The sequence below is a fragment of the Aythya ferina genome (assembly GCF_964211825.1).
Source record: "Aythya ferina genome assembly, chromosome: 2".
Classification (NCBI taxonomy): Eukaryota; Metazoa; Chordata; class Aves; order Anseriformes; family Anatidae; genus Aythya; species Aythya ferina.
The window spans coordinates 132,841,269-132,862,946 of NC_140297.1; the positions used below are offsets into that span (position 1 = coordinate 132,841,269).

Below are 21,678 nucleotides of genomic sequence, written 5' to 3' on the forward strand. Positions count from 1 at the left end.
ACTCTGTGCCTCTGAAGAGAAATCTGCGTTACATTTATAGCAGAATATGTTACATGAATCAATACAGAGCAACCAATCATAGAATCATAGAATATCCCTAGTTGGAAGAGATCCATGAGGATCATCAAGTCCAGCTCCCAGGTCTGCACAGAATCACCCAAAAAACAATTCATATGTCTGGGAGAGTTGTCCAAATACTTCTTGAACTTTGGAAGGTTTGGTGCTGTGACCACTTCCTTAGAGAGCCTGTTCCAATGACCAACCACCCCCTTGGTGAAGAACCTTTTCCTAACATCCAGTCTAAAACAGCTTCATGCTGTTCCCTAAGGTCCTATCACTGGTCACCAGAGAGAAGAGATCAGCATCTGTCCTTCTGCTCCCTTCATGAGGAAGCTACAGGCTGCCATGAGGTCTCCCCTCAGTCTCCTCTTCTCTGGACTGAACAAACCAAGTGAACTCAGCTGCTGCTTATCTATCTTCCCCTCCATACCCTTCATGATCTCTTTAGCCCTTCTCTGGACACTCTAATATTTTTATGTCCTCCTTATGTTGTGGTGCCTCAAACTGCACACAGTGCAGTGCAAGGTAAGGTCACACCTGTGCAGAGCAGAGTGGGACAATCACTTCCTTCAATCTGCTAGCAATGCCATGCTTGATGTTGGCCCTTCAGTCTGTCAGGGCACACTGTTGACTCATATTCAACTTGCTGTCAAACATTGCTTTTGAAGTTTTTTTCAATAACTCCCAGAATAAATTTCTCCATAATTTTACTAGGCACTGAAGTGAGACCAACAGGCCTGTAATTACCAGGGTCTTCTTTGCTTCCCTACCCAGAAATCGTAAAAACATTTGCCAGCATCCAGTTGACAGAGACCTCTCCAGATTCCCAATACTGTTGAAAAATAATTGATACAGGTCTCACAAAGACATCAGCCAGCTCTTTGAGTACCTTGGGATGAATCCCATCAGGCCCTATAGACTTAGATGCATCCAGCTGGAGCAGCACATCCCTCACAAGTCTGGAGTTGGCTGGAAGTTTGTCATTTCCCCGATCACAGCCCTCCAGCTCATGGTTCTGGGGTCCCAGGGCCCATCATCAGTGTTAAAGACAGAGGCAAAGAAGGCATTAAACATCTTTTCTTTGTCTATATCCATATTTGTGAGGTAATTTTCTACATCAAGTAATGAACCAATGTTATCTCTGCTCCTTCTTTTGCAGTTGACATATTTTTTAAGCCCTTTTTACTGTATCCCACAATATTGGCTAGTTTCAACTATGATCTGAGCTTTGGCTGCATGAATTATGTCCCTACAATGGCAAACAGCATCTCTGTAGTCATCCCATGTCACCTGACCTTGCTTCTACTGTCCATACACTTTTCTTTTCCACTTAGGATCCAGAATAAAATCCCTTCTCAGCCAAGTCAGCCTTTTGCTCCATTTGCTTGACTTCTGACACTTTGGAGCTGCCTACTCTTGTGCTCTGAAGAGGTGGTACTTAAAAGTGAACAGCATTGATGGATCCCAATGCTTTCAAAAGCAGAATCCCAGGGGACCTTAGTTCCCTGAGCAACCCAAAGATTTGTTTCCCCTTATTCAGGGTCAAACTTTTTCTGGCAGTTTTCCTTCTGTCACCAAAGATTCTAAACTCAACTACTTCATGGTCACTGTGGCCAAGATGTCTGCCTATCACCACTTCACCCACAAGATCCTCTCTATTCACAAGCAACAAACCTAGAAGGGAACCCTTCCTAGACATCTGTCTACCAACAGCCTTTCACCTGTACCAAGAAGTTATCATCAATGTGTTTTAGGAATTTCCTAGATGTGTTTGTATCAGCTGTGTGGTATTCCCAGTTTTGTGATGCCCTATAATATGTTATACAATACAACTTGTTTATGTATCTGGGTCATTAGATCCACTTCTGTTAGGAATGGTATCAGAAAACTTCATTGTGCCTCAGTTCAGCAACTAAATTCTCATTTTATCCTTTCTAGTTTTATAATTTGTGTGGGAATAATTTAATTCAGTCTCACCTGTATAAACTTTAACATGAGCCTAAATGTCAGACACATTTTTTTTGGCTTTTGGGATAATTAGATTCGAGATAGATAAGTGTATATCGTTTCTTCTTTGACTTATACATAAGCTCATTCACATCCTCAAACTATTTGTTCTTTCTTATTTCACTTATATTTCTTTTTACATCTATTTGATGCTAGCATTCCTCACATACACACACACACAGGGGACAAAATTAAGGGTGATGCTTAGAATGTAAAAGACATCATGGACCTAATAAAGTCAGCAGAAAGTTTTGCAATTCTCTTCAGTTGGACTAGAATTTACTTCCACATCTCTGTTAAATGTAATTTAACAGATCCTATCAGCTGAAGATCCAATTAATCACAGCCTTTGACTTCTAGAAAGCAGACTTGGCTTGCTTGGAACAATCCCTTGAGAGACAGTCCCAACATGAGGAAGGGTCCAGGAGAGCTACCTGATTTCTGAGGATCACCTCCTTCAAGTTGGTTCATCCTGACAAACTGGAAATCAAGAAAAGTTGGCAGGTGGTCTGCATGGACAAGCAATAAACTGATGAATTAAAACATATAAAAAGAGGCATACAATAGGTGGAAGTAGTAACAGGTGATGTGAGAGTACAGAGATGCTGTCCAGGTCTGCAGGAATGTGATCAGAGCACTGTGGGGGTAGGCCAACATTATTGTTCACCGATACTTGGAAAAGAGAAAAATGTGGGTTTTGCTTCAGAATGTGGTTAAACACATTATTAGTGTTAAGCATACTCTCTGAAAAACTACAGATATGCTTACGATAGCGCTCAGGGATCTGATTAAATCTAATATAATTGTTCGCATCATTCCTCCTGATTTGCAATGCTGTTCAGTACTTGAGGGGAAACCTAAACCCCAGAAGGTTCAAAATTGTTGTGAGTTTCCTTTTTTTAGCACAACACTTCTGCAGAAAAGCAGAAGCTTGACAAATCTGCATCATAAAATTATTTTACAGTATGTTATTTGGGTTTACCCTTAAGCAGAAATTAATTTTACTAGCTAATCTTCATGTCTTTGAAACACAAAGTGAAGATTAAAGGTGTTGACACATATATCAGTGTTTGGAAGCTTTTTTTTTTTTTTTTTTTTCATGATAAAATAAAGGACCAGACTATGTCTTTTTAATTTACTGGTGTTTTGGTCAGTAGTTCACTAAAGCAGTTCTGTGTCAGCATATGAAAGTACATATACTGTTTGTTTGTTTGTTTATATATATATATATGCCCCAATACCAATAAATACCAATATTGAATTAAACACAAATAATCTAATAGACTAGTACTCCATTTCTCTACATCATAAAATAATTTTTAAGCTATTTATTTTTCATTTCAACCTACTACCATGTTTTACAAGGTGTTAAATATATGGTCTGAAAGCTTTAGCAGCATGAAAATATGTATGGCTGCTGCAGGTCCCGGTGTGCGAGATGAGAGGTGGGACTTGCTGGAGACTGTGCAAGGCACGGGGAGCCATATCTACTGTGATGTTACCAATACTGTTGGGAAGGAATTAGGAGCAAACTGTCCCAAATATCATCCAGGTCTGCTTGTTGAGAAAACTAATTTGTGTGCCCCAAACAACCCCCGCAAGGAGTGAATTAATGTTAGTATAATGTAAGGAACTGTGGGACTAGGATTTGAAACTTAATTGGGAAAGCAAGTTACTCAGCACTGCAGAGGTGTCTGTTCACTCACCTGGCTCAATGCCATTCTAGGTGACCAACAAAGATTTTGAAGAATTATTTATTTGTGAACATATAAAGAGTTATTCTACATTACATGTTCTTCCTCCTCATGTGAGTTATTTTCACCTGTGACACAGTTCAAGCTTCCTTATAAAGCCACATAAGCAAAACTAGTTTTGCTCCAGAACCACATCTTGAAGGCTCAGTGAGGAATTATTACAGCCCCACTCCTTACAGTACTCCCATTGCTGGCTGGGCATGAAGCCTTTGAGCCTGGGATCTATCAAGCTCAGGCATGCCCTGAAGTGAGACAAATAGTAGTTGATGGATTAACAAAACCATGAAATACCAAGTAAGATTGTCTCATGTTGCCTCAGCTGGCTTGACCTCCACCCTGTTCTGGTTGGATTCCCATGGCACTACCCATCTATTGTAGCAATGGGGAAGGTGTCCCCAGAGGGCAAGCACTTTCTATGCTGTTCTCTGAAGTTTTAGGCTTATAGTTCAGCTCTCTTTCAGTGGTATTAAATTGCACAGTTATTTCACATTCCCAATCACTTCTTTATGTAATGGAATTAAATTGTATATTCAGCAAGTTTAATTTCACATGCCACTACTTAGTCATATAAAGCAACCTTTACAATTTCATAAGTCTTGTGGCCTCTGGTGGATATTATTTTATTCAGAAGTCTAATATTACTATGCTGAAAAGAGATATCTTTTTATTTACAGGATATGATTATGTTTATGTATTGAAGTTTGGGTGTGTTTTTTGTTGTTGTTGTTTGTTTGTTTTTTGACAAAAATACTTTGTCATTTTACTGAGCACATTTTACTTTCATGATGTCCATCACAAAACTGATTGAATTATACTACACATCTTTCATTTTCTTTCATTTTGTATCTTTATTTCATAGTGAAGTCTTAAAAAATTGGTTGCAGTCTTTCCCTACTTGTGCTACACTTCTCAGATTTGCATTAAGATATAGTTTATAGATTTTGGTGTGACATGGTATGCCTCTCAGTCCACACAGTCATTATTTTGAGTTGTTGTACTGAGGACTCCCAGGCATTCTTTGTTTCAGGAAAAAGTGTGAAGGACACAGTGATGGGCAACCTAATGATTTCTTCCAGGGTAGGAGGCTTCTTGAGATCATTCCTTCCCTTTGAAAACATAACATAAACTCAAACAAGCACAATTTGAATACTGCAGTATGTTGCATAACCCATGCTGTAGTATTGTCAGTATATTAGCAATATGCTGTAAACTACTGGCATTTAACAAAAATAATTGAAGGCATAAGGACTTTTCTTGACTGAATATCGTTCTAGTTTTCTTATAACATTTTTCTTTATTCCTTCTTTCTCTTATTACATTTGTGCATTCACTTTTATTGTTGGCCTACAAGAACCTAAAGCCATAGCCCAACCAACAGAATGAATAAATAAATAAATAATTTTCTAATACTTTACACTTAAATTATATTTATACTTAAATTATAATGCTCACTTAAATTACAATGTGAAAACACCTTTCTCTTTTTTTTTTTTTTTATACTGAATAAAATATATACATGCTTATGGAACATAATCTTATGATGAATGCATCATATTCAGATTGCATAACTTGATTTTTCTTTTGAATAAAAGAATAAAAGCAAAGTATTTAATTTTTACAGAAATGTATATTATTGGTGCCTTTATTTGCCTTCCTTCATGAAATAAACTATTTATTTCAGTGCAATAAATCTAGCTTTATCTAAATTCTAGATAAATCTAAGATGATTGTTGCTCTACAGTTCTTCCAAAAAAAAAAAGACCTATCTTTCATAAAGCAACAGCTCTAGTCATGTTTAAACCAAGATAATTTTAAGTCCTATAAAAGTATAATTCAATATAAAAGCATTCACTGCTTTAGAGAAAAAAAAAAAAAAAAAAAAAAAAAAAAAAAGAGAGAGAGAGAGATCATTTAGTCTGAAATTTTCACTTAAAATTCATGACAAAATTTAGTGCAATTTTTGCCTGTGTCACGAACTTAAGTAGTATTGTCAATTATATTAAAATCATTAGAGGATGCATGTACAAAGCTACAGAAGTTCCAGCGATTTCATTTGGTATGAATTTTTGATTATTTTCAAAGAAAAAGCCTTGTGTCAAATAGCTGTTATAAAAATTAAGAGAAAAAATCTCTACTAATGGAAGGCAACACATGCATTTGTCAATGATGTCAGTGTAACTGCAGTCAGTTCACTCCCACAGTTGTTGAAAGAACAAATGCATATGCTCAGAGGTATTGGGAGAACTGGCCAGGGACACAAATTTTCCCTTTTACATGATCCAGAGCATGAACATGAAACACCCAATAACATTACTGAGGTGAAAATAGGAGGATCCTTAGTAACACCCAGGAAAACCTTCATTTCTGAAGACAGAGAGATAGAGAGAAAGATCAAGAGATCTAAATATATCAAATGCACTTGTCATCTTGATTTCAGTCATACTATTTCTAATCTGTGTGATAGCTTCAGTAACAAAAAGGACAAGACTTTTTTTTTTTTTTCTTCCCCTTCACTATTTTAAATATTACTTACTCCATTTTAGAAGCTATCCTTAGTGACTGGGGATAGATATCAGCATATGTAACTTATCAGTATATCCTAAATCTTAAATTGTTCTCACTTTTCTTTGTATTCATTTTCACCAGAAATTGTAAAGATGGTCTTGACTTCAAGGATGGTTTTCTTTCCATCTCCCCTCTAGTTCTTCTTCAGCCTTTAACTTTTTTTTTTTTTTTCAATTTATTTTTTCTTTTTCTTAAAAGGGAACAATGACACCAATTTACACATATCTGCAGAGGATGTGCCTCCTGTTTTCCTATTTCGGTACTTGTCCTCTTGCAGAAAATGATATATGGTATCACACGGCTGGTGTTGTTTTCTTTCACAAAAGCCCAGACACCATAATTACGCTCATGCTCAGAGTTTAGCAACTTTGGAGAAGAATACCCAGTTCTCTTATTATTGCTTTTTTTCTGGTCTTTAATCTTTCATGTTTTTTTTTTTTTGTTTGTTTGTTTGTTTTTTTTATCTCCTATGAAACCTGAAGCAGTATATCTTAGCAAAAGTAACTAACTGTAAAACCATCTTTTTTTTTAATGTTTTTCTCACTGTTTACACCTAAGTGGAACAGAAAATATATTCACTACTTTTTGATGGCATTGAGAGTTACTAAGACTCTTTTCTTATCCAAGAATTTGTGTTACAAATAAAAATGAAAAATTTTTGGCTTATAACTCAAAAAGTAAATGCCTGAAAGATCCAGACCACTGATGGTTTTGCCTGCAGGCAAACAGAATCAGTACATTTAGTCATCTATTCTGTTTAAATCTTGTCAGTTTGAGCCTAGTTCCTATCACTTATTATATGTGAAATATCCACCCTTTAATACTTCATGGCTTCTTACATTCAATTTAAGAAATAATCAGAATTTGGATTCATTGCATACTAGCAAGGAAAAAAAAAAAAAAAAAAAAAAGTACCTACATCAGGAAAAGAAAAATCAGAAACAGACACCATGACCATTTTTCCATATTCACATTTTGGTAAGGCAGATATCATAAAAATAGTACTTAATAAGATTATAGAGGACTTAAAGAGACAGGGCTTATGTTATGAAACAGAATAGAGGAGGATCTTTGCTAACATGGCATAACATGAACAGCAGGATTCTTCATTTTAAAGAATTTAGTAAATTGGTGCAGTATTGGTACAGTAATCATGTGCCGCCTGTTTAAAACAGATGCAGGGGAAGGCTGTACAGCTTCTGAGCACCATTTTGTAGACTCTTGATTAGACATTGGTTCTCATGTAATATAACAGCTCTAATTGCATAGAATTGTATATGCAATTCAGTCTTGGAGATTCTAATGTACTGAAAGAGCATAGTTTAGGTGGCTTGCAAACTGCAATAGAAATATGATGCTGGATTATAGATTCAGCTTTCTGTGAATATATAAGTAAGGTTGGAAAATGAGAGGCTGAATTTTAGTCTTATGAATGATATTAGAAAAAGAAAAGAGAAGTTTGCTTATTTTAAGAGAATAAGATTACAAATAGCATAAAAGGCTATGCTGTGTGCAGTATGGAGGAACAATAGCAACATATACTAATATTCAGTGTGTTATTAGCAGTGAAATTATCCCACAAGTTTATTTTTTGATGAATGTGCCAGTCATGGAGTAGTCTGTTTGAAAGCATGTTATCTAGCTTGCCAGGACTGATATTTAGATACAGCAGATGGTACATAATTCCAAATAAAATTTAAGGAGTATGTTACAAATTGCATGCTTTATTGGTAGATTATGGTTGCTGTTTTTCCCAGAAGTTTTGAAAAAAGCACTGGCTATTTTACTGAAAAGTAACAAGTGTATTCATAAATGTGAGTGAATTCATTATGAGTTGTAATCAGTGAGCAATTTATAATACCTACTGACAGAAAAATGTATGTTGCATTTTTCAGCCTTGCAAGAGTGATATTAGTCTAGGAAACAGCATGACAAGCGTGAATCATACACTGTCAGAGCAGTCCCCTTCCAGTAACTACTTTCAAGTGTTAGTAGTGTCATTGAGGGAAAAGGAGATTAAACCTCTACCCTTGGGATCCTCAAAGGCAATGCCTACATTAACCTTCATCTATTTGTGACTACAAATAGCCATGCAGTAAAGTAGTATTGATTGCATGCATTAGATCAGTCAACACTGTTTTGTTCAGCCCACCCTGATGAACTCATTCCAGATGTTTTTAGACCTGAACTTATTGACTTGAATGTTCTTACTCTGATTCAGAGTAGAAGAGGGTTAGGTGACATCAGCTTCATGCAAAGACTGATTAAAGCTGTCAGAAAGAGGACTCTAAGGTAGAAAGTTAAGTATACCACTACGTCTTTTTTTTTTTTCCAAAAAATTCTTTCTTTTGTTGGAAGCATAGATTTTTGCAAAATGTAGCAACTATTAACATATCACAAGAAAAAGTAAATTAAAATTGACAGCAGTGGTATGGAGTTACTTTCATTCTCCAGAGTTTGTTTCCTTTGCTGACTTGAACAAAGGTACCAAACTGAGCTTGTTTTCATCTGGGGAAGGCAATCAGAGTCATGAGGGTTCTTACCTGAACAGAAACTAATCTAAAACATCCCTGGAACAGATATTGAAAAGCACCTGTGTTTTTGCTTGGCAGGCAGACATTAGATCATAAGTTCTAGAGACTTCTTTCAAAATGGCAATTAGATGCAAGGGATTACCTGGCAAATAAATAAATAAATAAATAATATATATATATATACGTATATATATATATATGTATATTTCTTGGTAGAAGAGTGAAGCATCAATAGTTTATGGGCATGCAGATTTAGACTATCAGCCTCTGATTGATTCCTCTTGTGTTATCTGCTGTTTTCCAGACTTTCATTTTCCAGGTCTCCAGTTAGCTGTTGCAGGCAGATAGCCTATAAGGTTTGTATATGCAGAAATTTTAAGCCTCTTGTCATGGAGCAGGAAGAAAGTAAACGATAGAAACTCTAGCTCCTGTATCACTATCAGGAATCCTCAGACTTGAAAACACCAGTGTCAGCCAATATTTTCAAGGTAGAAGTTCCTTTTTCACAGAGGACACCTGAAGGACCTAACAGCTTCTGCTCAATACAACATTTCCATTGCTCTAAAGCTCCTTCTCATCTTTTAAACACTTTATTGTTCTCCTTCTGATTCTCTCCACCTGCCCACCTCCTGCTATGTAATGCTGTGTCCAAAGCTCAAACAATGCTGCAACTGAGTGATTCATCAGCTCTGAAGAGAGAAAGATAGTATGTCCTCAGATAAGATTTTTGGATTTTGAAACAGTATAATGTTCCTTAGTTTTTCCCGCCCTCCTCCCCCCTCCCCCCCCCCCCCCCGGATTTTTTTTTTCTTTCCCGTAACACCTAGCCAGTTATCCTCCATTTTATATAGCATAAAGTAGCATAAAGTGGTTCTAGTTCTCAAATTGTCACTGGACTTGTCTTTTCTTTTTTGAACATCATTACACTGATTTCAGACCATTTATCACATAGACTTCAGATTTTAACTCCATTTGCTAGACTGTTTAAGAGTTCTTCCAGCTTTTTTTCATCTGTGTATCCTACAATTATAATCTGCATTTGTTGTTCAAATCACTAACGCAAACCAAGACTGAACAAAACATAGCCTTGAGTGTTCCAAGTATTTAAGGTGTGCACCTTTCCCATTTGGCATAATTCTTCATGCATGGATGTGGTTTTTGGTTGGTTGGTTGGTTGGCTTTATGCTAAGATAAACTAATTTCCAGTTTGTCTGAGACTGTCATATACGGTGATACCAAAGGCTTTAAAATCAGGCTTAGTCTTACCAATTATCTGTCTCCTTTTACCCACTAAGTCAGTGGAAATTAGAGAGTTTGCACTGAAAAAAAAAGCATTTTGAGTTTGCAGTACTTTAGTTTTAGTCCATGGTTTGAGAGATGTATTTTATTTTGCACTAGAAGTTTTATATTTCAATAATTATAGAAGCACTTAGCTCTGTGGAAAAGAGCTTCTCAGGGCACTCTTACACTTTCATAATAATACAGTATTTGATACTAAACAATAGTCAGGAAAACAATATAGTATGTGTTGTTTTTCCAACCATTGACAACACTTGAAATGTCAGCCACCTGTTGAAAGTGGAATTTACTAAATTTATTAAGAACACTGGGACATAAAGCTGTGAATTACTCTTCCACATGCTTTGCTTTTGAAACACTTGTGACAGATCAGATTTTCTATACAGCAGGTCTCATATTTATTTAACCCAGAATATGACAGTATTCCTTTAGCAAAACTTGCCAACATTTATAAAGCTATTTATGGAAATTTCAAAAGATATAAGAATCTTCTTCCCTAATTCTATCTGACAACAGTTACTGATGTCTGGAAAAAATTATCTTGGATTAAAATTATTTAAAGTTACAGAACCTACTGGGAAGAAGGAAGGAAGGAAGGAAGGAAGGAAGGAAGGGAGGGAGGGAGGGAGGGAGGGAGGGAGGGAGGGAGGGAGGAAGGAAGGAAGGAAGGAAGGAAAATGCAGTTTTCACTTTTGATACCCAGTTGATCACTGTGAATGACAGATGATCACCCAGTCTGACTCTCCCCTCTCTCAGTTCCATGCCATTCCCTCGGGTCCTGTCACTGTCCCCAGAGAGCAGAGCTCAGCGTTTGTCCATCAGCTCCTCTTGTGAGGGAGCTGCAGGCCACCATGAGGCCTCCCCTCAGTCTCCGCTTCTCTGGGCTAAACAAACCAAGGGATCTCAGCCTCTCCTCATATGTCTTGCATCTAGACCCTTCACCATCTTTGTAACTCTCTTTTGGACACAATAGTTTTATGTGCTCATATTTTGGTGCACTAAACTGCACACAGTGCTCAAGGAGAGGCTGCATCAGTGTGGAGCAGAGTAGGACAATTGCTGTCTTTGACTGACTAGCCATACTGATTAGCCACCCCAGGATGCAATGCCCCTCACCACATGCTCTGAAGCACAGGGCAAGAACAGCCTCTCCAAGGTTTGGGAAAAAAAAAAAAAAAAAAAGGAGGAAAAAAGGCTGGGAGGTGAGAATAGAGCCCACCAGCACTAAGGATCACCCTTTAACTCAGGCGGAAACCAGTTACAGAAACACTAGCTCCAAATACCCTAACTCTTTGTAAAAAGACACATTACAAATCAGCCCATTATAACACCATGAAGTTAAGGATTAAGGTGAGGGATGCAGTAGTGGGTAGATTGTGACCTTAAGCACAACACAGCCCTGAGAAAGCAGTCTAGGAGGTTTCTGGAGAGCGTGGAAGATAGCTTCCTGACACAGCTGGTTAGTGAACCTACCAGGGGTGGTGCCCCGCTAGACCTTCTCTTCACAAACAGAGAAGGACTGGTGGAGGACGTGATTGTCGGGAGCTGTCTTGGGCAGAGTGACCACGCAATGGTGGAGTTCACTATTCTTGGCGAGGCCAGGAAGGGGACCAGTAAAACCGCTGTATTGGACTTTCGGAGGGCTGACTTTGAACTGCTCAGGACACTGGTTGGTGGAGTCCCTTGGGAGGCGGTTCTGAAAGGCAGAGGAGTCCAGGAAGGCTGGGCGCTCTTCAAGAGGGAAGTCTTAATGGCGCAGGAACGGTCTGTCCCCACGTGCCCAAAGACCAGCTGGCGGGGAAGAAGACCGGCCTGGCTCAACAGAGAATTGTGGCTTGATCTTAGGAGGAAAAAGAGGGTTTATAAGCTTTGGAAAAGTGGGCAGGCCACTAAGGAGGACTTTAAAGAAGTAGCGAGGCTGTGCAGGGACAAAATTAGGAAGGCCAAAGCTCATCTGGAGCTCAATCTGGCTACTGCCGTTAAAGATAACAAAAAACGTTTCTATAAATACATCAACACAAAAAGGAGGACTAAGGAGAATCTCCATCCTTTACTGGATGCGGGGGGAAACTTAGTTACAAGAGATGAGGAAAAGGCGGAGGTGCTCAATGCCTTCTTTGCCTCAGTCTTTAGCGGCAATACCGGATGTTCTCTGAATACTCAGTACCCTGAGCTGGTGGAAAGGGATGGGGAGCAGGATGTGGCCCTCACTATCCATGAAGAACTGGTTGGTGACCTGCTACGGCACTTAGATGTGCACAAGTCGATGGGGCCGGATGGGATCCACCCAAGGGTACTGAGGGAACTGGCAGAGGAGCTGGCCAAGCCACTATCCATCATTTATCAGCAGTCCTGGCTATTGGGGGAGGTCCCAATCGACTGGCGGCTAGCAAACGTGACGCCCATCTACAAGAAGGGCCGGAGGGCAGACCCGGGAAACTACAGGCCTGTCAGTTTGACCTCAGTGCCAGGAAAGCTCATGGAGCAGATCCTCCTGAGAGTCATCATGCAGCACTTGCAGTGGAAGCAGGTGATCAGGCCCAGTCAGCATGGCTTTATGAAAGGCAGGTCATGCCTGACGAACCTGATCTCCTTCCATGACAAAGTGACGCGCTGGGTGGACGAGGGAAAGGCTGTGGATGTGGTCTACCTTGACTTCAGCAAGGCTTTTGACACCGTCTCCCACAGCATTCTCCTCAAGAAACTGGCTGCTCTTGGCTTGGACTGGCGCACGCTTCGTTGGGTTAGAAACTGGCTGGATAGCCGGGCCCAAAGAGTTGTGGTGAATGGAGCCAAGTCCGGTTGGAGGCCAGTCACTAGTGGCGTCCCCCAGGGCTCGGTGCTGGGGCCAGTTCTCTTTAATATCTTCATCAATGATCTGGACGAGGGCATCGAGTGCACCCTCAGTAAGTTCGCAGATGACACCAAGTTAGGTGCGTGTGTCGATCTGCTTGAGGGTAGGAAAGCTCTGCAGGAGGATCTGGATAGGCTGCACCGATGGGCTGAGGTCAACTGCATGAAGTTCAACAAGGCCAAGTGCCGGGTCCTGCACCTGGGGCGCAATAACCCCAAGCAGAGCTACAGGCTGGGAGAGGAATGGTTGGAGAGCTGCCAGGCAGAGAAGGACCTGGGAGTGATGGTGGATAGTCGGCTGAATATGAGCCAGCAGTGTGCTCAGGTGGCCAAGAAGGCCAACGGCATCCTGGCTTGTATCAGGAACAGTGTGACCAGCAGGGCTAGGGAGGTGATCGTCCCCCTGTACTCAGCTCTGGTGAGGCCGCACCTCGAGTACTGTGTTCAGTTTTGGGCCCCTCGCTACAAGAAGGACATCGAGGTGCTTGAGCGGGTGCAGAGAAGGGCAACAAAGCTGGTGAGGGGCCTGGAGAACAAGTCCTACGAGGGGCGGCTGAGGGAGCTGGGCTTGTTCAGCCTGGAGAAGAGGAGGCTCAGGGGCGACCTTATCGCTCTCTATGGGTACCTCAAGGGAGGCTGTAGCGAGGTGGGGGTTGGCCTGTTCTCCCACGTGCCTGGTGACAGGACGAGGGGGAATGGGCTTAAGTTGAGCCAGGGGAGTTTTAGGTTAGATGTTAGGAAGAACTTCTTCACTGAAAGGGTTGTGAGGCACTGGAACAGGCTGCCCAGGGAAGTGGTGGAGTCACCATCCCTGGAAGTCTTCAAAAGACGTTTAGATGTAGAGCTTAGGGAAATGGTTTAGTGGGGACTGTTAGCGTTAGGTCAGAGGTTGGACTCGATGATCTTGAGGTCTCTTCCAACCTAGAAAATTCTGTGATTCTGTGATTCTGTGATTCTTAGTCCCACGGCTGATTCCCAGTCACACAACTTGTCCTTTATGGACAGTCCCAGCTTCGAACCTTCCAAGGTGCCCCAGCTTGGCCTGTATGGCAGGTCCCCAGGAAGAAAAAGCAGGGCTACCACCACCCTTCCCTAAGGAATTCACCAGTGACCCCCAGAGCTCTGTGTCCCCTGAAGTAAAACCATGGGCAAAAGCCCCTGGGTAGCCCTGCCATGCTGCACCAGATCTGCCACACTCGGACCCGTGGCTCACCTGGGCTTGGATGGCTTCAATGGACAGAGCCAAACCCAGCTGAGCCAATAGTGCCTCAAGCTTACAGGTCCCTTGAATTGTCCTTGGTTATGATTTTAAAACTGAATTGATGGGCAAACAGGGTGAGCTGTAAGTCTGAATATTGTTTGACTTCAAATATTTTTTTGCTTCATTTCCTAAAGCTCTACAGGGCAAAGAGGTAGACATGATTGACAGGTAAACAAGTCAACCACGGCAATTGCTCAAAATATACATTAACACTATTCACCCAATCCATCTAGTGACTAAATCCAAAATGCCTTTTAGCTTGCCTGTCTTTCCTACACTGCTTGAATGTAAAGCTCAAATCCTCTGGATTCCTATTAGAAGTATTAACTCTTCCTGTATCCCTAAGAACTGTAGTCATTGTCAAACAAGAAAGTGTATGACATCAGGGTATGTTCATGAAATTCGGTTTGAAGATTTCAACCCAAAATGATTTTTCTATGAAAGTTTTAGTTCCCAACCATTGCTTTTCCTGATTCAAGATAGACAGTTTTATTACACTAAAAAATCAGAATATGATTAACAAATGACTTAAATTTCACATATTTTTCTTACTTGCTCGTTAGAGATAGTTTTATATGAACATCACTTGGAAGAAAATATTGATTTATAATAAGTTATCTTGGAGAATGCTTGGCTAAAATACCTTTGCTTGTGTACAGTACTTATATTGTTAGTAATGTTATTCACTTTTTCCTGTAAATAGGTTTTGGAAAGGAGAAGGAAGAATTCTTTAACAAGAAATGATATTGATTTATGTATCTTTGGTCAGGCCTGAAATAAAAAAAAAAATAAAAAAAAATAAATTAAAAAAAAATCTTGCATGTAATCTTAATAGGACAATTATGCAAGTAAAGTGGAGTTTACTGTGATCTTTCTGTCCTTTAATTATTCATTTACAGTCTGTAGAGGAGTTCATATGCCCTTAGTCTAGTCACATTTCATTGTATGTTTGCCTGAAATACCTGAAAAATGTCTTCATCTGTCCATGTCAAAAATGGGATTTAGATAATTGTTATTAATATATCAAAGTTAGCAGAAAAGAAAATAATGAAATACACAATTTTTTAAATCACATCCTGTAAAATATCTCAAGACAAGGGCAGGCTGCAGGGGATAAAATGCTAAATGGGAAATTTCTTGTGTCCTTATCTTAAACTCATAGTGTGACAATACTGTAGCATATTAATGGTTGTAAACTGGTTTCTATGCATGGTTGATTTACAGTGGTTCATATTTACTTGAACAACTTACATTGTTTAAAAATCCTTTTGTCTCCTGCAAACATTTATCCATTATACATAGATACATGTAAGGAAGCTACCCTTTTGAGAAAATCTTAGCTCAGAATCATAAGGAACAACAGCCTCCCAGTCCTGCTATATATATATATATTGCCTTGATATTTGGACAAGCTCAAGTTTTCTGATGGGAAAACCATATAAGGAAGTCCTGATCACTCCAGCTTCATTACCATTCCTACATAAGTAAAACATTATTCCATTCACTTACTGCCCAATCTAGTATTTCGTGCAGGCTCAATATGTTTTTGGAAAAAAAAAATGTTTTAACGCATATTCCTGAAGGTATGTAACAGCATTTCTATCACTACTTATCAGGATTATTCTTTTTGAGATACTGCATTTAATTAAGTGAAATTTCTTCAGAACTCAAGAGAATTTGGTATAGTGCAGGCTAGAAAATAAAGGTAAAAAATCTATAATATATATTTATAAATGTCACCAGAAAAGATGATAAAATATGTTATTTTATATGGTGTTGCAGTTTTAAAACCTTTATATTAATTTTTCATATACTGAATTACCAATTTAAATAAAAGGCCAGCAGATAATTGTATTCCTTTACTATGGGAACACTTGAACTAATTTAAAGTAATGCAGCAAATTATGTAAAACCATTTAGTCAAATATATTAGAGAGGGGTCAAAGCTAGGGCAGCACTATTTAAATCAAATTGAATTCCATCTTGCGAATGGATTTCAAATAGATTTTTAATTGCAGTATTTTGTCTGCAGGGCATTATATCACATGCCTGTTGTACACAAGTAAAATCCACAAGAATCTCCTCCATCAGGACAGTGCCAGGTCTCTCTTCATTACAAATTTTCTTTGTTATGATGCACGAAAATATGTTCTTGGCTTTTCATTTTTGCTCATTCTACTTATAGTTAATCCCTTAAGACAAACCCTGGATAAGTGACCCCTCTTCTATTCTCTTACTTCCATGTGGACTGCAATACCAGAAGGAAATGGAAAAGCCAGGTATAACCATGAAGAAAACAGAAAAGTTACTATTTTTTTGATACATTTTGCTCTCTCACCCAGCCTTAAGTGAGTCACCCTTACCATCGTTGGAGATATATCCCCAGGAAAATACAATTTAAAGTACATTGGAAGCCCACACTGTAAATGAAGAAATACTTTTATTTCCAGTAGTGATTCTGGAAAATGCCTTTTTAAAAAGCAAATGCTTCACAAAAAGCTGACCTGCAATATTTTTGAATTAAAGACAAAATCATATAATTCTTTTAAAAGCACAATGACAAATTCATCCTTGGAAATACCCTTCTGGACAGATAGCAATAAGTATCTAAATTAGTTTGTGAGCTTTCTGGACAAAACCTTTGCTGTTTGAATAATAATAGCAAATGTAACTGTTAGTTTCTCAACAAAAGAAGACTTGCAGAAAAGGTTTACTCTTAAAACATTGACTAATTTGACATTATTTACAGTCCTCTTGTTTATGATTAGTCTCTTGGCTTACAGTTCTGTTTCAGAGAACACTTGTTGCTTACAGTTGCTTACAGTTCTGTTTCAAATAAACACTTTTTTCTTAAAGGCTATGAAGATCCATTGTGTACCCTGTATGATTTATTTGCTGTTCTTCCTAACACAGTACTCTCAGCAAAGCTTAGTATCATACAGAACTTTTGCATTGCTTGTGTGTCATAACTTCTCAAAACAATTTAGTCAGAAATTTGCTTTTAATATCTTTATAAAGGAACTTAAACTCATGTTAATGATCCTAACAAGTAGAATCATAGAGTATCCCAAGTTGGAAGGGACCCATAAGGATTATCAAGTCCAACTCCTGGCACCACACAGGTCCACCCAAAAATTCAGACTATATGACTAAGAGCACGGTCCAAATGCTTCTTAAACTCCAAGAGGCTTGGTGCCATGACTATGTCCCTGGGGAACCTGTTCCAGTGCGCAACAACCCTCTCAGTGATGAACCTCTTCTTGATATCCAGCCTGAACCTCCCTTGTCACAGGTTGACACCAGTCCCTCGGGTCCTATCACTGGTCACTAAAGAGAATAGATTGGCAGCTGCCCCTCCAGTCCCCCTCATGAGGAAGCTGTAGACCATGATGAGGTCTCCCCTCAGCCTTCTCTTTTTCAGGCTGAACAGGCCAAGTGACCTCAGCCACTTCTCGTACATCTTCCCCTCTAGGCCCTTCATCATCTCAGTAGCCATTTTCTGGACACTCTCCAACAGTTTCACATCCTTTTTGTACTGTGGTGCCCAGAACTGCAAACAGTACTCGAGGTGAGGCCAACCCAGTGCAGAGTAGAGTGGGACAATCACTTTCCTTGACCAACTAGCAGTGCTATGCTTGATGCACCCCAGGATACAGTTGGCCCTCCTGGCTGCCACGGCACACGGCTCATATTCAACTTGCTATCAACCAAAACCCCCAGATCCCTCTCTGCAGGACTGCTCTCCAGAGTCTCATCGCCCAGTCTGTACGTAGAGGCAGGGTTGCCCCTTCCTAGGTGCAGGAAAAATTTGTTCTTGTTAAACTTCATGCGGTTGGTGATTACCCAGTTCTCCAATAAAAACATAAAGGACGCTCGCAAAGCCTCCCAGAGCTGGGCTCAAACCTGCAACCTTGGCCCTTGGCTGGGTGGGAGGTGAGTGTCACAACTGCTGTGCTTTGTAAACCTGATTTTTAAATTCATTCTGGTTGGGTGGAAACTACTAGTGGAAGACTCTCCTGATGCAAATGCTGCAGCTTCTCCCAGAGACAGCAGCAACAGCAGGGCTTTCAAAAATGGCACTTTCGAGCACAGATTTTAGAACTGGGCATAATTCTGGGTATACCAAACTGGTGGCATCCAGTTCCAGTGCAAGGCTGGTGACGGCAGATCTGCCACAAGTTTTCACAATGAAGAAGTGACCATATTATACAAACAGAGGATAACAAAAACACCAAAAAATGTGGGTGTGAAAGACAACAAATCAGGAAAATGCCTAAATCCATACTAAATTTTATATTAAAAAACAAAACAAAGAAAACAAAACAAAACAAAACAGTATCTTCCTTGAATTGTTGTCATCAAGAAAAAATAAATAAATATATATATGAAAAATCCAGAAAGAAGACAAATAACTATTCTTTCATTCTTGTCTTTCCATGTGAATGGAAACACAAATCATCTGAATCAGTGAGATTTAAATGGCTCAAGTATACTGCGTTGTAAATATTTGATTCCTAAACCAAAGTTCAGTTACCTACATGGGACTTCTTTCAAGTCAAGCTCCTAGCATAACAGATCAGGCCTTCCTTTGTTTTCAGATTGTGTATTGGTCACCAAATAAATTTGATACTGAAAGTGTCTGTTTTAAATTCATCATATAAATGTTCTGATATACAATAAACATTTATATATTAAATTTATGTTGTTTGCTTGACAGACTTGAATCAAAGGAGCCTTTTCTGTCCGTTGGGTAAGTAGTAATCTGTATATCTCAATGGTTATTTATATAATCATACCATATAATTTATGGAATAACATTGATCATAAACATCCTTTTTCAACATTTTGTTTATTTACTATACCTATTTACTATACCTAATCTTAGAAAATGTATATATCAACATTAATATATATTAAAATGTAGACAGCAGTTGTGGGTATCTTCTTTATGAAAACATTACTAAAAAAACATGTTTTCACTAATCAAAAATGATACAAAATACAAAAATGTAAGAGATAAATGTTGCACCAAAAACTATTTGTTGTTTTTTGTTTGTTTGTTTGTTTGTTTGTTTGTTTTTTTCACTGATCTTTCAGTCAGAAACCATTTCAAATATACCACTTATCTAAGCCAATGACTGAGGAATTGATAGTTTATTTTAAAATAAAAATTCATTGGTTCTTTAGTAACGGGGGAAAAAATGTAAAATAGAAAATATATTTTAGCTTAATTATAGATCACATTTACAATGATTTACCTATTACAGCTGTTAACTCCATAGTTGCATAGCCATGTAAACTGTTATATAGTGTTCATAGTAAAGTAATTAACTTATCTTTCTAAAAACATGTTTGTTAAAGTGGGATATTTTAAAAACGTATCATTCTTTTAAAAAATGTAGTTCATTATGTATATATATGAAAGGTAAGTATCCGTATTTTACTTCTGAGTTTGAAGTTCACTTTTTATTTACTATTTTCTCTTTAGCTTCTTTAAAACTTTCCTGTTTCCTAATATTTCATTACCATTTCATTGTTCTTCAGAACTGTATAACTTCTCTTCATTCTCCTTTTTCTTGGTTCACAACACCATACATTTCATGCTATCAAGAACATAAATTGCAGATAAAAGATGCCAGTGCAAAATAGCCATTTTAATTAATGGCTAGTTGATGGTAGTTAATTCTACCAAGTAATCATCATTAGCTTCTATATTGCTGTATTGCAGATCAAAATATAATTGCAGATCAAAAAACTGCTACAGGTTCTGAAGTCTGAATTAAAATTAGTGAACAAAGTGTATTCATTATCAACACAGAAACAACATACCAGCGTATGCAATATTGGGATATGTCCCAGTTTTTGCAGCATAAAGTAACTTTGGCTTGCCTAAGCACATTTTAAATTAATTGTTTGTCATTTCCATTTTCTATCAGGACAAAATCATTGAAAACTAAGTGTAGTGAAATTCTGATCAAGTTTGGGGGGAATGTGGAGAATGAGGAGATGTTCCTGATGTTTTACACGCTTTGAAATGGCCAAATTCATTACCAAATTCACCCACTTCAGTTATTACCTCTCACTATTTCACTATGCATCTCATATTATGTAGCTATTATTTTGATGTCTCCACTCCTGTAAGGAAGTGATTAACTTAAACTCTCAACTATTACGATTAAAAAAAAAAAAAAAAAAAAAAAAAAAAACAGGAAGCATATAAAAGGAAATGGTTGTGTTAGTAGTAATAACTAGTAATAGTAATTATAGTAGTAATAACTAGTAATAGTAATTATCACAAAATAATTAATAAAATAATTTTGCATTTTGTAGCTTGTGCCATGATTTTAAGAATTTTTTGTCAACTTTAAGACACTTGCGGATGAGGACCAAGGAGGAAATACTATGTTTTAGATTTGGGTTTGTCTCCAGATGAGACAGGTGGTGGCCTTGTTGCAAATGCATGTTACCTTCACATAGTCATTGTATGTGACTTTACTGGTAAACTGGATTCCTCTTAGGAATTGTAATTTGAGTAGACTTAGTCTCTTCACAGAACTTCCCAGAAGTTTTCCTGTAATGCACATGAATTATGCTTCTAAAATCATAATGATTGAAAATGTAAAAATTAGTCCCCACCTCTGTGCTACTTTTGCCTTTCACAACTCCATTTTCTCCACCCCAAAGGAAGATTTTACCAGAGGCAAGAGCAATGTGCCCTGAAGAAGGGCCTAAGCAAACATACACCTTCTCAGTACCGTCAGAGAGATCACAGAATCACAGAATCACAGAATTTCTAGGTTGGAAGAGACCTCAAGATCATCAAGTCCAACCTCTGACCTAACGCTAGCAGTCCCCACTAAACCATTTCCCTAAGCTCTACATCTAAACATCTTTTGAAGACTTCCAGGGATGGTGACTCCACCACTTCCCTGGGCAGATGCTCCTTCTAATCCCACAGTAATCTGGGGATTCATTTTTTCTGGGTATGAGCTATAGTGTTGAGACCTGTATCTAACCCACACTAACAACTGCAACAATCAGGCCTTTAAAACAGAGCATTTGCGGAAGAAATGCTGACTCTGCCTCAGACTAACATATTGGTGCCCTTAATGCCTCTTGCAGCCAGAACTGGTTAAAATAACAATCTAAATTACTTTTGGTTGGTTACAGATTACTTGGTCCTGCAAACCAGCCTTTCATTTATCTTCATTCTGTGACAAAGATTTGTTTCCACATTTTCATTATACTGCCTGGAGGGGCTAATTATACTTTTTCATTTTGCCAGGCCTAAGATAGTGACTTTCTAGTACTTTTCCATTGTTAATTCTTTTGGCAGGGGAAGGGA

The 21,678-nt window shown here is 38.5% G+C and overlaps 1 protein-coding gene across 12 annotated transcripts in view; it reads left to right on the top strand.

The window, feature by feature from the left end:
- RALYL (RALY RNA binding protein like) overlaps positions 1 to 21,678 on the top strand; it is a 431,518-nt gene that overhangs the window by 347,479 nt on the left and 62,361 nt on the right. For all 12 annotated transcript variants that reach the window (XM_084509632.1, XM_084509637.1, XM_084509636.1 and 9 more), the window contains one exon: positions 19,051 to 19,083. In XM_084509632.1, coding sequence (XP_084365758.1) covers positions 19,051 to 19,083 — 33 coding nt within the window. The remainder of the gene's footprint in view (positions 1 to 19,050; positions 19,084 to 21,678) is intronic.